Genomic DNA, 15,729 nt, shown 5'->3' with positions numbered 1-15,729 from the left:
TAAACTTTTTCAAAACTGGTTTACAAGTGGAGTCCAAACAGGAATTGTTTGTATTTAAGATCATAAAGATGTAGAGAGACAGACTTTGCCATTGTAAGTGGAAATATTTGGATTAGATTGATGTTTGTTTAAGGCAAATCTGGATTTTCCAGGTCCTGATCGTAAATACTGTTGTTTTTTTTTGTTTGTTTCTGCTGAAAGTAGAGACTTTTAAATGAAATGTATTAGGTTAATTGGATAATTATCAATTCTCTACTTAACTTTGTATTGTGTGTTTCTAGCTAAACTCAGAGATAGCATTTTTCTTTTTGATAGACTTTGGGTTGGCTTCTGTATGTGTTCTAAAATAAATTCTAAATGATATTATTAGTGACGGGGTGAACAGCAAATAGAATGGGATACCAAATATTTCTGTAATCACTTAGACATCAAATAATGTCATTACTTGGGTTTTATCCTTTGTATTATCTTACCATTCAGTCATACCTCAAATCTGTTTACCTACAGAATTGAGGCAGGGTAGACTGTCACACTCCATGGGGGTAGATTTTCAATAAATGATCACGATGCAAAATATATTTCAATAAATAATATAACAATATTTCAATTGGTATTTTAAGGTTTATAAGATATTTAATAATGCATTTGTATAATATCCAAATATATTAGTACATTAGTATAATATCCAAATATATTAGTACCTTATATTAATATAATTGGATCATTACAGCAAAGCACCAGGGAGGTTATTGTCTTAATATCCATCTTATATTTGGAAAAGCAAACAGGTTAAGGAACTCAACAAAATTTACAGAGCTTGTTAATGAAAGAGCCAGAAAGAAACCATTCTGATTTGCAAACTATGCTTTATTTTTTTCCATGTTCCTCATATAATATTTAGGAATAAATTATTATATTATTACAGTTGGAAACATTTTTCTGGAAAAACTTTGAAACTAGAAATATACTGAAAAGAGACTTCTTTTATTTTTAAATTTATTTATTGGCATATAGTTGCTTTACACTGCTGTGTCAGTTTCTGTTGTACAGCAAAGTGAATCAGCCATACATATACATATATCCCCTCTTTTTTGGATTTCCTTCCCATTTAGGTCACCACAGAGCACCAAGTAGAGTTCCCTGTGCTATAGAGTAGGTTGTCATTAGTTATCTATTTTATAGATAGTAGCGTATATATGTGAAAATAGACTTCTTAATGATATCTGTATAGTATTGTTTTATCAGACCCTTTAAAATAACATTATTAAAGTTTCAGTGCATATATTATTATGACTCAGATGAATAAATCTGTTTATTTTCAAAGATGCACAGATAAAGAAGCTGGGTCCACATGTTTGAACACATAGTTTGGGCTGATTTAACTTTGAAACCTATGTCACTTGTGTATTTCCGTGTTATCTGATTGTCCTTGGGGGGAAAAAAAACTGGTTTTACTGACTATGTTTTTTCTCCAACAGAACTGAATAAATTGGTGAATAATTTTAGTATGATGTAGAAGTAGTTGCAGGTGTGTTACTAGGATTTGAGTTCAGACATTTCACTGAGTATGAAGTCAGCTAAACTAAATCATTATCATCATCATCATGTCTCTAGAAGATGCATAAAAAGAAGACTTTCCAAATTTTGAAAAGAGGTTAAAAGCAGTGTAAATATTTTCTACTTGAAATTGTTGATATTTGCCTATTTTTAACCCCCTAAAATGGGAATAAAACTTTCACATAAAAGTTATTATGATCTTTTAAAATATATCGACTCTAGAAATTTTTACCATTAATTGTTATCTAAACTTGGCAGGAACAATTTTTCTGTACGTTGACTGCCCATCAACTTTCGCTACATAATTGTATTAATTATGTAGTATTAATATCTATTTTTTCCCTCTATAGTCATCTACTGAATACCATATACATAAAGTTATAAATCATAAATGAATGCTTTGTCCAACTGATCTTTGTTTTAGGAAGTAAGAAAGCGTTAAGTCATGGCTTTTGTAAAAAAGTATTTGAATATTTAGAAACTGGATATATACGTAGATGGGATGGATGGATGGTTGGATAGATAGTAGTTTATCTACCCACACACTGAAAGGAGGTGAGAGGGAGGGAAGAAAGCAAGAAAAAGAGGGAAAAGGAAAAAGAGAAAGCGAGAATGAACATAAGAGCGAGAACACTCCTTTAGATTTTGGAGGAGCATGTAAAAATAATATGAATATTTCAGTAATTCATTGTTCAAAGTTGAAAGGAAATGCACAGTAATAAAACTATTTCACAATACTTAAAGGATATATTCCTACAGATACAAAAAATATCCCATAATGCATAATAAAAATTCTGTCAATCAAGTATATGTATTTTTTCTTCATGATATTTAATAACTAGTTTTCAGTGTTGCACTTCTCCCATAAACTTGGGCCAGTTGGCTAAGCTGATTGGTGGCTTTAGTGTGATATAACTGTGTCAGAATTGTGTCCAGCCAAGACCTTGAATCCAGTCTTTCAGCCACAATCCTCTTCCATAGGCCTTCAGGATGGACGAAATCCATTGTCAGAAACTCACCAGCTCTGACTCCTGTGTTGGAAAATACACAGTGTATCGTTCAGTATCTGAGCACGTGAGGCTATATTGCTCATGGTGAACTCATGCCCTGACAGACACCAAAAGCAAAGTTTGGAGTCTACAAACCTAATCAAGATGCATTCTGTGAGCTTTTTTGGTTCCTTTTTTTTTTAAATTTTTAAAATTTTTATTGGAGTATAGTTGATTTACAGTGTTGGATTAGTTCTGCTGTACAGCAAAGTAAATCAGTTATGCATATACATATATCCACTCTTTTTTAGATTCTTTTCTCGTATAGGTCATTACAGAGTATGAGTAGAGTTCCCTGTGCTGTACAGTAGGTCCTTGTTGATTATCTGTTTTATATATAGTAGTGTGTGTATGTCAGGCTTTCTTGGTTCTAACAATTTCAGTTATTTTTAAACGTTTCCTCCTTTTTTTAGCCTTCGTCTGTCATTGTCTTTCTCTGTCTCTGTTTCATCCTGCCTTCTCTTCACACCTCTAACCATATCACATTAATGTTCACATTGCATTGGAGCTGGATGCCAAATGTGTTATGGTACCACTTTTAGTTATATATGCTTTTAATTTTCTAAACTGTTATAATGGAAAATTTAAAATTCTTATAATGAAACAAATTTGAATGGATCTCAGATGAACAGACAAAATGTGACCACATTATATAACCTGGAAAAATACCCTGGAGAAAGAAAGAAATGAAAAAAGACAAAACACGACTAAAGGGGGGAACAGGGGGAAGGTGTTAAACTTTAGTAAATTAAATATAGACACAATAAAAATAGAACATTAGAAATTAGATAAACGGAGGAATGGAACTCTAGGTGCAAAATTCCTCTAAAAGCGGCAGTCAAGAAATGTTTCTTCATGACTCACAAGCATTCTATTTTCACTGAATACTTAGAGACTGTACCTAAGCTCTTCGTTTTTTGATATTTGTTTGTCTAAACCTACTTACTTGCTCTTGAAGTTGCCTCCTGATGTCACTTAAACTCTGCTCTGATGTTTCAGTTTGACATTTCAGGGTTTACCTGGAACCAAGTGTATGTTTGTGTGTATCACTCAAAGGAAATCAACTCTTAAAGTAGTAGTAATATGAAAAGTTATGTGTTTCTTTAGCTCATGGATTGATAGTCATCTTTAACATATGAGTATATATATTCACCTTCAGGATTCACATAGAAATATATCAGCCTTTCCCAGACTGTTTCATATAATTCAGTTACACCACAACTCACCTGTTCCACATGATATTAACAAATGTTCCCAAAACAGGATCCTTGGTTAAATTGGTTTGCAAAACATTGCATAGGCTGTATCTCCCTCTGAGAGTTCTATTAGTTGCATGTTAAAGGCTCTGAGAGGGCCTTCAGTAAATTAACAATACTGAGGATACTGTTAAACCAAATCTATTTGCTGGACAGTTTGAGAAATATGAAAATATGTACAATGAATTACTTGGTTGTGAATTTATTAGTGGATAATGTTAATACTGTCTTATCAATTAAGGTACAATCTAAGACCACAAAGCGAATCTCTCACCTCTCTCTTACTCCCAAGTAATCTTCTCTTTATTTGATAAAGATTTATATGTTTCTATCCTAAACTTTACAATTACAGACTGGAAACCACGTTATTAACAAGCGCCCCTCCCCACTGCCCCATGTAAATGAAACATTTCTTTCTTTTTAATCCCTTTCTTTCCCTTTTGCCCCTTTCCCTAATGTTATAGATCCACTGCCAGCAATACCTCCCTGAATCTTGACCCAGTCCGTCACTCATGGGGAAAAAGTATTACTAAATGCCAGTCTACTTTTGCCTACTTTCTAGCTTCACGCTTCATCTCTGCCCTCCTAACAAATCCCTCCTTTGCCATCCTAGCCTCCTGAATTCTTTCAGGAATCTCCTCCTTCTAACCTGCGTTCAGTCCAAACCTGCTCTCAGTTTCCTCTCATTTGAAGGAAAATACGAACTTGTGCCAAAATGTAAAGAACATGCTCCTTCTGAGACATGTTGACTTAGAACATGGAACGATCCTCGCGTCTCATCTTGTGTAGTAGGGTTCCAGCTCTCTACAACATGTAGGGGTTTTCAACTCAATTCAGTTCCACAGGTCCATGTGGAGTCCTCTGATAGACCGGCGTGGATTGAACAGCTCTGGGTCTACTGATCTACTCAAGCCCACACATTGAGCTCTCAGGGGTGACTGATGAAGAGGATACACGTTGCCAGCATCTTTAATTTGAGAAACTGTGTTAGCACCAAATTCCAGTTTCTTTGTATTAATTCTCAAGGAAAGGTGCCTTTCCTTTGGTATGTAGGTGACTCTGATGGCCTTGCATAAATGTCTCTCAGCTCGGTCATCTCTGCCAGGTTTGGTTTCCAACCTGTACCAGTCTTGGTTCAGCCGTCACTTTTTTACATCCCTCTCCTTCCCCTGGACCCTTCTGCAACCTACCCTCTGTTTACCTAGCACCCGTGGATGATGGTCTCTATGTATTTGATTGGTCTCAAAGGTAGTTACCTCAACAGTAAGGAAGTGCCTGTCTTTCCCCACAGGAGTGCGTCTTGACAGAGTACGTGGAGGTCGGCAGAAGTACAAGCGCAGGATAGATGCGGAGAACAGCCCATACCTGAACCCTCAGTTGGTTCAGCCAGCCAAAAAGCCATGTAAGTACAGCAGACATGTCTGGCTTTCCAGCCCATGACATCCTCCCAGCTGGCTCTAGGTACCTCACTTCTGGCATGCCCATTCCTACTGACTCCAACGAGACTTCTCTTTGTTGGCGGGGGTGGGCAGATGTGGCTTTATTCCCAAGGATTGCCTTTGAAGAGCAACAACAACTCAGCTAATTATCTTTTTTTCCTGTGGTTTTCTCCCCCTCTACCTTTTTTTCACCTAGTCATTTTGTGGAAGCATAAGCATACCAAGGCATAGCTTATGTAGTGCGAATTTTACATTTACGGGCTATCTTTATTTTCAGAGGTACATAAAATGGATCGTACCATGATCATTAGTTCATTGGAGCTGTTAGTTTCAGATTTCACCAGAAAGTGATTTTTGTAGTTTCCACTAGCTAAATGAGTTTGTTCAACCTCCCAATGAAAATACATTAGGAGCCTCATTAATTTAGAGCTATAGAAGGTTAACACACTAGCTAGCAATAGATTAAAACAAGGATGGGCCCTACTGATAACAAGCATAGGTTGGTGGTTCCATTTCAGATGCCCTTATGGGCATTATGAATTGTTTTTTAAAAGCCCATGGTTTGATAATGCCTGGCTGCAATTTGAAACAATGGTAGGTATGTAGCTAAAATGCAAACCCCATTCTCTTTGTCATTAGCTAAAAAGAGCTAGAATATAGATTGAGGCAGTTAACTGTGTTCCAGTTTTGGAAAAATCAGTTCATGGCTGTAGTGCAAAAGAGCTAACATTTTAGGATGTTTATGCATAGAGTTTATACGAGGCACTGAAAGTGCTTTGGTGGAAACAATTCTCACATTTAGCTGTCTCTGTCTCAGAAGACACAACCAGCCCTCACCAGAGGAAGTTGCAGCTATAGCAGTTCTAGAAAAGACACGGGTAATTTTTGATCTGCTTTCGAGGGAAGAGAAAAAGTGTCCTCTTCTCATTCAGATTCTCCAGGAGGGGTCACTGCTATGCATCATCCGTGTGAGCATATGGGCATCTGTTAAATACATAAAACAGACCCTGAACTGTAAATGAAAGGACATTTTAGCTATGTCAAAGGAAAAACAACCAGTTTTACATAAAATTGAAGCTTAAGTGAACATATGGCATGGTTTCCTTTTGCCTTTCCAAAAAACATTATGTTGATTATACCTTCAATTGTCCAATCTGGCATCTTCTCCTCAGCCTGCATGAGCTGTCTGGCATTCTGCAAATACAATCTAGGACTGCATTAAGCAGATTTTGCACATTAGAATAAAAAAACTTTCTGATAATACAATAAAGTGCAATAAACACTAATGCTTAATTTCATTAGAGGTTTCGTTTTCCTGGATTCACTAATATCCAGACTGGGCATTTCTCACTCATTTTATATGAAGTCGACTGACACCATTGATGATATCCTCTACCGAGAGAAAAATGAGCACCAGCCCACTCGTAAGTCCACAGGATGGATAAAGAAACATCTATGGTTTTCGGCGTAAACCTGAGAAATTGGGAAGAGACTTGTCAAGTACCTTTAAGAAGATGACAGCAATTTCAGTGAGCTCCATTTGTCTGAGATGAAAGAGGACACATTCATTACTCATTACCTTAAGGCCTCTGTGTTCATTTTCCTTAGTCTATCCAATTAGTGTATTTTGGTAACAAACATTTATAAAACTTAATTTTCAGATCCTGTCAGATAAATGTCAAGAGACCAGGCATGGGCTTTGCTCAGAAAGTGGCTGGGGGAGATTTCTGGAGCCTGACTGATTGTTTGTGTACTACAAAAGCCCAAGAATGAAAATTGGGTTCTATTGATTCTAATTAGGGAAACATTAAATAAGATTCACCTAGAAACAGTGCTGCCGGCTATTCCATTTTCTGAATGATAGGAATTTCTAAGCTTCCACCAAATTTCTCTGACCCCCTCCAGTCAAGTATCCAGTGGCTTGGGTAAAACAGGTTGCATTTTCCCTGTACTAAAAGGACTCAAATCACGATTTCCTTCCGTTACATTTTTGTACCCTTTATTACTGCATTTTCTTCTAATCCTGAGGATCTAGTAGTTGCTGACAGGTTTTGCTGCATTGTCAGAGCAATGAAAGTGGAAACTTTTCCAAGCGTAGCTAAAAAACAGGGTGTTGTTTCGATAGCATATACGAGAAACAAATGTCATTCTTTTCAGATCCTACAAATTAAAAAAAAAAAAAGAATATTTGATTTTAATTTCTTTTCTAGAAAATACGATATTTGGGAATACTTCCTCCAAAATCTGTATTTTTAATTTGATAATAATTGAATATTACTGCCATTGAATGGTTATCTGTTGATAATTTGAAGTGAACAGAATTCATGTGGCAGTCATAGTAGTAAAAATTTTAAACTCTATCAGAAAAATTACAAATTATAGCTTGGATAAGTATCCTTGTTATGTTGTTACAGCAGACAAAAAAAGAACTATGTTTTCAATTCTAAGGTATATGAAGTCTTTTCATTTTGAGTTAAAAAAGTTAAAAATGTATAGGGAAAGGCAAATGGTCTAGTAAACGTAGAGGAACCTTTGACTTGGCTCACAAAGATCGCATTTAATACCCTAGTTTTCTAGAGTAATAGGACACAGACATTGAAATATCTGAGTTTATTCTTACCTATTTGTATTTCCTCACTTAGAAGAAAGTATCAAATCTAAAGCTACATGTAGAAATTGAAAGTGGGGCCAACAAGAAAAATCATTCTGTTAGCAAGGCTTTATAACCCCTTCCATAAACTCTCACATGGCCCTGAGCGATAAAACACATTTGATGTGATGCTTTCCATTTGTCTCTAGTGTTTATTTTATGAAGGATTTTAAAAACATATATCACAAATTTCAGACAGATAAATCTGAACCAGAGAATGAACTAAAGACAACAGATGAAAATAGAGGATTAAAGTATTAGACGCTCCAAAGAGGAAATACAGTCACATTTAAGTTGGAGTATTTTTCTGGAAACTGACATTGGCTGTATTTGGAAGATGGGCCTGGTGTGTGGGGAGGGGGAGAAAGGCAAGTCGTTTGTATTGAATGCATCCCACAGAGACAGAGTTATACAGTCAGTAATTCACCCCGGCAGAAGGGCTCTGACCTTTGCTCCTCTTTAAAGGAATTAGGACAGTTAATGACTTTCATGCCCATTATGTCTATGGGCAGTAGGAGTTCTTTGCCTCCTGCATTATGTTCTATATTTCAATGGCTTATGTGGATATTTATTTTAAAGCTGTTGTATGCTATTTAATCTGCTTCCCCAGATCCCACTTAAGAATCAAAGAGCAGACCCAGAAAGCCTCTAACTTCTCTTATCTGTTTGCTATAAAAAATTTCATTACAGGACAGATGCTTCATTCCAGCAAAGGCAGGTAAAGCCAAGAAGAAACAAAGAACTATTACAACTGCTATGGGTTTTCCAGAACACTGTTTAATATATATATGTTGAACCGTAAATGGAATATTTGGGGTTGATTATAGGTGTTTGTGGGGTGTTTTTGTTCTGTTTTTTGTTTTTGCTCAAAATACCACCTAGTTTAGAACGTGCAAAAGAGGGATGATGCTACTAGTGATCTTGTAGTGCTCTGGTCTGATCCTGCAGATAACAAGATTGTCTCACATTTATTGGTGGCTGAACCGGAGAAGATCTATGCCATGCCTGACCCTACTGTTCCCGACAGTGACATCAAAGCCCTCACTACACTGTGCGACTTGGCCGATCGAGAATTGGTGGTTATCATTGGATGGGCGAAGCATATTCCAGGTACCTTTTCTGAAATGAAAAAGAAAAGTTTGCAATTAATTCCCTAAGCTTTATATGTTGATTTAGGCAAATTCACAATTTTCTCATTAGGATTTTAAATTTTTATTTATTTATTTTAATTTGCTTTTTTATTTGTAGTTTTTAAATTAATTTATTGTCCTTGGCCACACTGCACAGCTTGTGAGAACTTAGTTCCCCAACCAGGGATTGAACCCAAACCATTGGCAGTGAAAGCACAGAGTCTTAACCACTGGACCACCAGGAAATTCCCGTTCATTAGGATTTTTTTAAACCTTTACATTTGTTTTTGTCATACTTAATTTAGTGCTTTCTTGGTCCTAATAGAATCATATGCCTTTTTAATAACTGTACCATCTTGAATGCTTGTTAATTATTTTTCGCATATGAAGGTACTATTGCCAACCTAAGATAAAGAGAATATAACTTGTTAAAATATTTCTTTATTCTTTTAAAAAGTCCGAGTTTTCTCCTAAGGAAATACTTCTGTTTTTTCTTTTCACTTTAAATAAATGTTTATGAATTGGGGGCTTTAAGGCAGACAGCCTGGGTATAAGTCCTGCCTGGCCTGCCAATGGGACAACTTCCCGAGCTTGCTCTATCTTAGCTTCCTAAACCCTAAATAAAGCTATAATATCGTAATAAAAAAAAGTTTTTGTCAGGAGTAGTCTAGATACCTTTTTTCCTTTTAAAAATCACTTATTTTGTTGTTCATAGTGGCGATTTATACTGAATTGTTTTTCATATTTGCATATTGCTTTGGTTTACAATTAGATATTTACCATGAATTTATACATAAATTATGAAAATAAATGTTAAATTGACATTGTAAATATTCTCATATGGTGACTTAAGAGGAGTATTTCAGGTTTTTAAAAAAGTATTTATTTATTTATTTATTTATTTGATTGTGCTGGGTCTTAGTTGTGGCAGGCGGGCTTCTTAGTTGTGGCATGTGAACTCTTAGTTGCAGCATGCATGTGGGATCTAGTTCCCTGACCAGGGATCGAACCCGGGCCCCCTGCATTGGGAGTGCAGAGTCTTATCCACTGCGCCCCCAGGGAAGTCCCAAAAGTAGTATTTTAAAGTATCCAATTATTTTTCTCTCCAGGCCTGTCCTTAGATCCGTGAACATATACCTGATCACAGGTTTAAGAATTTTAGTAGTCTACTTGAATTATTGTTTGTTTGAGCTTTGATCTTCAAATAGTTTACAAACAAATTTTTGGACGATGAGCCGTGTTTCTCTGGTACAGTGAACTTATTTCTGTCTCCTTAAACTAGTTTGTCTTTATGCTTTGAATGCTACAGTAATTTCTTTAATCAAATTGATGGAAGTCCCTTTCCCAGCCCACACTGAAACCAATTTATCGGTCATGATACGCCAGCTATGTTGCTAACAGTCGTAACGAACTGTCAGGCGATATCGCAGTGAAGCTAATTTGAAGTCATTAGGTGTGCAGCGTTCAGGCGACAATTTGTTACAGTGCTTGGGAACACAGCTGACATTTCTGAATGGCTTTGTTCACTGCAGTTCTAGATGAGGCCAAGCAAATTGTAAACTAATTTAAACATCACTCTGTATTATACCGGCTACTTTGCCTTACACTGTTTGCTAATAAAGCACCCCCAATTAAGTCAAAACTAGTTTAAATAGGTGAGCTGGAGTGTATTCTTTAGAAGATACCTCCACAAGGGTCACTACATCTAAAAGAAAGATGAGAATTTGATTGTGTGGATAGCTGATTTGCATTTGGATTGTAATCATATCTATAAGGTTTTTCGAAAAAGCAAAAAAAAATCGAAATAGAATATGCTGAAAGATGGTGAGACATTGGAAATTGTAGCGGTGGAAACAACCAGAATTTACCTAAACAGTGTATGAAAACTTTTCTGGAAGGAAAGTGTTATGAAGGGTTTTAGAAAGAAACAAAACTAAGATTTGTTGAAGTGTCCACAGATACTTTAAAAAATAATCAATATATATTATATCATTTACATTTATCCACACACACAGGTACACAGACATACATACTCACAGATTTAAAATAGCATTATTCTAACCCAGGGTTTCTCAGTCTTGACGCAATTGATGTTTGGAACCAGATAATCTTTTGTTATGGGGCCTGTCCTGTTCCTTGTAGGGTATTTAGCAGCATCCTTGGTTCTACCTATTAGCATCCTTGAGTTGTAACAAACAAAAATGTCTTCACACATTGCCAGATGTCCTCTTGGGGGGGCAAAATCATGCCCCTCTTCCCCGGTTGAGACCCATTGTTCTAACCCAGGAATCAGATATTATTATCCTTAATTCAAAGATAGGGAGATCTGGGGCAGAGAGAGGTAAAAACACTTGCACAGGGCTTCCCTGGTGGCACAGTGGTTGAGAGTCCGCCTGCCGATACAGGGGACACGGGTTCGTGCCCCGGTCTGGGAAGATCCCACGTGCCGCGGAGCGGCTGGGCCCGTGAGCCATGGCCACTGAGCCTGCGCGTCTGGAGCCTGTGCTCTGCAACAGGAGAGGCCACGAATTCTGCCCAAGTTCTACCTGAATTAAGAAATTTGTTAAGCCCATATTCTGTTATCGTACAGACATTCCATAATAACGATCAAGAAAAGTCAACAACTCCTGCTGCTGCTCTCTGGAAAGGAAAAGTCAGTGATAAATTTGTGGGTCCAGTTGTGCATCTAAGTAGAAATGTCAGCTTACAGAGGAACTTGTCACAGTAAAGGGGCTCTGGTGACCTTTGTGAAGACAGTAACTTTAAATAACTATGAGTAACAGCATTTCCAGTGGTGGAAACAATTGCTATACGATTATGTGTTCAGTCTTAAGCTGAGGCTTAGAATTTGTAGGGGCTGACGTTATTCTCTCTCCCCAGCAAATGCCAGAGGAGGTTACTGTGCAATGATGATTCACAGCTCTGTTTTTCGTGATACCCGGAGGGTGTTTTAAATGACTGCAAGGAGTATCTTGGCTTTTCAGAGAGGGATTAGCAAAACACGAATTCACTGAAATGCCTTTAAGTTTCATAACAGTAAGTGTGCCGTGCAGTGTTCGGAGGTAGAAGTAAAAGATGCTGTGATACCAGCGTGCTGGTCTATATAGCCGGGTTCAGGGAGCCTGGGCACGGCAGCAACATGGAGCATGTGATGGGGAGGGGGTAAAGCCAAAGAGAATATAAAGATTAAAGTCTCATTTCTGCCTTGATAAAAGTAAAAATGTGTTTTTGATACCATGACCTAGTCCTCATAACTGGGGTCGGAGCTGGAATTAAAGCCAAATCAGAACGGAAATTTCACGTCTTAATCTTCACTTCAAAATTGTTTGTACTAAAATCCAAGCCTTTGCTCTCTTTATGCTGCTCTCAGTTTGTGGAATCGCACACACACACACACACACACACACACACACACACACTTTTTAAAAATTAAGTTTAGCATATAAGATCAGATCAGTAGCCTTTCTGCACTCCTGGGAAGATACTTTTATATACTTGCTTTTGCTACATAAAAAAGTGACAAATTCAACAAAAGAAAATATTGAAGAAGAATACATAGGGAGTGGGGGTTTTTTTATCAGTAAATAGAATTAGTTGACTTACTTTAATAAATCACATAAATGGAAAAGTGTGTTGTTCGGAAACATGACCATACTTTATCTCTAGAAGCAAAAAGATCACAAGGGCTTTAGAAAATGCTTGACTTTAGTTGAAGGAGCATAAGGGCACCAGAACAGATGATGGTGCCCTAATAGCCCTTTTTAAGAATGACAGGGCCCCACCATTAGCATCCTTTTATATCCTTGGAAATTGCTCATGCCTCGCTTTTCTGGTTCCTATCTGCCTGACTCTTTTTTATTTCTCTTTCAATTTCGTCCGCGCTCGGATAAGCGCATGCTAACACAATATGATTGAGCTGTAAAATGGACCGCTGTCGCCTCTAATCTCTTTTATGTAGATACGGAGGTCCTGCACACTCCACTTCATTCTCTCTCCATTGTTGGCCTTTTTTTAGAATGGGCTGCCAAGTAATGGAGGCTCCGTCAAATATTAGAGCTAGGTTTCACAGAGTGTGATAAGACGATTATCAGCCCAGCAGTCAGATCTATTATTGTTCTTTGTGGTTGATTAAAATATTATTTTGTACTGTAACTTTGTTAGCAAAATGCAGAATGTGCTTCGTCAGATGGTGCTTAAAAAAGCATCACCCATATTAGCTGACCTATATAAGTGGCTTAAATATATTTATGGATCTTGCCAGACGAATGACTTTAAGAGAAAGGTATTTGAACAATTCAGTGAATGAATGTATTTTAGAAGTTGTTTTTTCCTTTATCAAATATGGCAGATTATCAGGTGGGCTTGTTTATTTTTGACATGACAGATCGAACAGTTACCTGCTGAAGAAGGAGGACTCCATTCAAGTTTGGAGCCTCTTAGTGACATTTTTAAAACAGGAAAAAAAACACAAAAAACTATAGTTTTTCTTCATACCAAGTGAAGGCAGGAACTATTAAGCTCAAAAAGAAAACCACACTCGGAAGAGATGTGATAAAACAGTCTTTATGTATAGTTATTCATGTAAGAAACAGAAGTCTAAAGTATAGAAACCAGTATTCTCCATTTATTCTGAAACATTTTTTCTAAAACGTTCACTTAGGAAAATGTATTAAAACTTGCTCAGCGAGTTGGCTTTTTCTAGTTTTCTCGACAGAAGTACTTAGAATTTTCTATAAATGACAGAAATCTCTAAAGAACATGGATAAACTATTTCTATATATTAGGATATAAATTTTGTGAGAGAATACCCAAGAATATTTTGAACTAATATTTATGGCTAATGATACTGTTTAAAGGTATATTTATTGTTCTAATGCATTTTACGTAGAGATCAATTTTTTAGATTGTATCATTCCCCAGGCAAAGTTGTGAAGGTTTTGTTTTTTAACTGCCCATTACTTATCTTAAACTGCTGGCACCATTACATGATTATGACGTGTGAAAAAGCACAAAAAATTGTGGTGGAAATAATTACTGTAAGATTATGTTTCCATTTGTAACACCAGGTAAGTTTTCATGTGTATGCATGTGATTATGGTTTCACATGCAGGAAACGGCATAGTTAAGAGAGTTATGTTATATATAAAAAGGATCTAATATGCTGTTTCGTTTCTATATCATTGGCACTTGAAAAATGTACTATTGATTAGTTGATTAAAAATATGCACAGCACAAAACTATTAATTGGCTCTGAGGCTCCGCCCTCCACCCCATGGTATAACTGAATTTACGCGTAGTTGTAATTTCTACTTTGCTACAAGTGAATTAAAGCGATTACAGCTCTTTTCTCAGGATTAATTTTTCTTATATGCATGTAACTTAATGATTTCAGAACTGTGGAGTCATTGAGTCTTTTAGTTAAGTGGGGAAATTTTTTTTTTGTTTTCTTTGCGGTACGCGGGCCTCTCACTGCCATGGCCTCTCCCGTTGCGGAGCACAGGCTCTAGACGCGCAGGCTCAGTGGCCATGGCTCACGGGCCCAGCCGCTCCGTGTCATGTGGGATCTTCCCGGACCGGGGCACGAACCCGTGTCCCCTGCATCGGCAGGCGGACTCTCAACCACTGCGTCACCAGGGAAGCCCCAAGTGGAGAAATTTTAAATTTAAGATCCAATGCCTTGGCATTTAGTAAGACTATTTAAATTACAACTATATTCAATTATCAGAGAGTTGGAAGTTATGTTTAATGTACCTGGGAGTTGTATACCTGTGTACCGGTAGTTGTGGTTTATAAAAGGTAGAATAATTCTGAAAGTAAAATCAGAAAACCTGAGCTGTATATAGTTGAGTAATATTTTGTAAGTTATGTAATTGGTCTGGCCATGAGTTATATTGTGAAAATCAAATGAGGAAAAAAAAACACACATGCAAATTATACACATATGCATAATTAATTTGCAAATTATCAAGAATGATCTAAAAACGTAAAATATTCAGTGTTCATTTTAGTGCCTAAGAGATTGTGCATAGATTGTCATTTTATTGTAATTAGAGCCAAGTGATCCAAAAAGTTAGTATTCATAAGAGCTATTTCAAAAAATATTCAGAACAAACATCCATTATAATAGAAAGGGAGGGAAAGGTTATTTAACCAAGAGGATCACTGTATGGATATTGCCATCACGCTGTCCTAGGCGAACAAGACCATTAGCTTCTAGATAGTCAGGTTCGTCCTCCTCGGCCACACCTGAAATAACTGAACGTTTATCAGTTTCTGAAGTCACAATTGTGATATGGAGAAAGGAACAAGTTGAAAACTGTGTTGTGAAAAAAATAATCTGAAAGATCCCCTACAGGCTTGTTCATTTTCTGCAGCTACCCTTGCTAGAAAGGCGAAAGACCAACAAAGAAGGTTTGAGGTTTCCCAGACAGAGACCTGGTTCAAGAGACACCCCCAAATGTTATTAAAGATGCTCACAAAGACCTCTCCACACCAGTCAGTGCCATTGTTTGTGACCTGATGCACAGTGCCATCACCATGCTGAATTACCTGTGCTCACGTAACCTCTGTTCCAGTATTCTGGTCCATTCCTAGGTATCTCCCAAATATATCTGCCGTCCATTCGTCGTCATGCCATTGTGTACCTCT

At 37.0% G+C, this 15,729-nt stretch overlaps 1 protein-coding gene across 8 annotated transcripts in view; it reads left to right on the top strand.

The window, feature by feature from the left end:
• Nucleotides 1–15,729, top strand: part of ESRRG (estrogen related receptor gamma) — a 633,249-nt gene that overhangs the window by 564,710 nt on the left and 52,810 nt on the right. For 6 of the 8 annotated variants that reach the window (XM_029230489.1, XM_029230486.1, XM_029230488.1 and 3 more), the window contains 2 exons: nucleotides 5,154–5,264; nucleotides 8,879–9,061. In XM_029230489.1, the coding sequence (XP_029086322.1) occupies nucleotides 5,154–5,264; nucleotides 8,879–9,061 (294 nt within the window). The remainder of the gene's footprint in view (nucleotides 1–5,153; nucleotides 5,265–8,878; nucleotides 9,062–15,729) is intronic. The other 2 variants (XM_029230491.1, XM_029230485.1) reach the window with 1 other exon arrangement.

The sequence above is a fragment of the Monodon monoceros genome, unplaced genomic scaffold, assembly GCF_005190385.1.
Source record: "Monodon monoceros isolate NGI ecotype Baffin Bay Population unplaced genomic scaffold, NGI_Narwhal_1 Super_Scaffold_18, whole genome shotgun sequence".
Lineage (NCBI taxonomy): Eukaryota > Metazoa > Chordata > Mammalia > Artiodactyla > Monodontidae > Monodon > Monodon monoceros.
The sequence above is the reverse complement of the archived record's forward strand: the minus strand, read 5'-3'. Positions and strand labels throughout refer to the sequence as shown.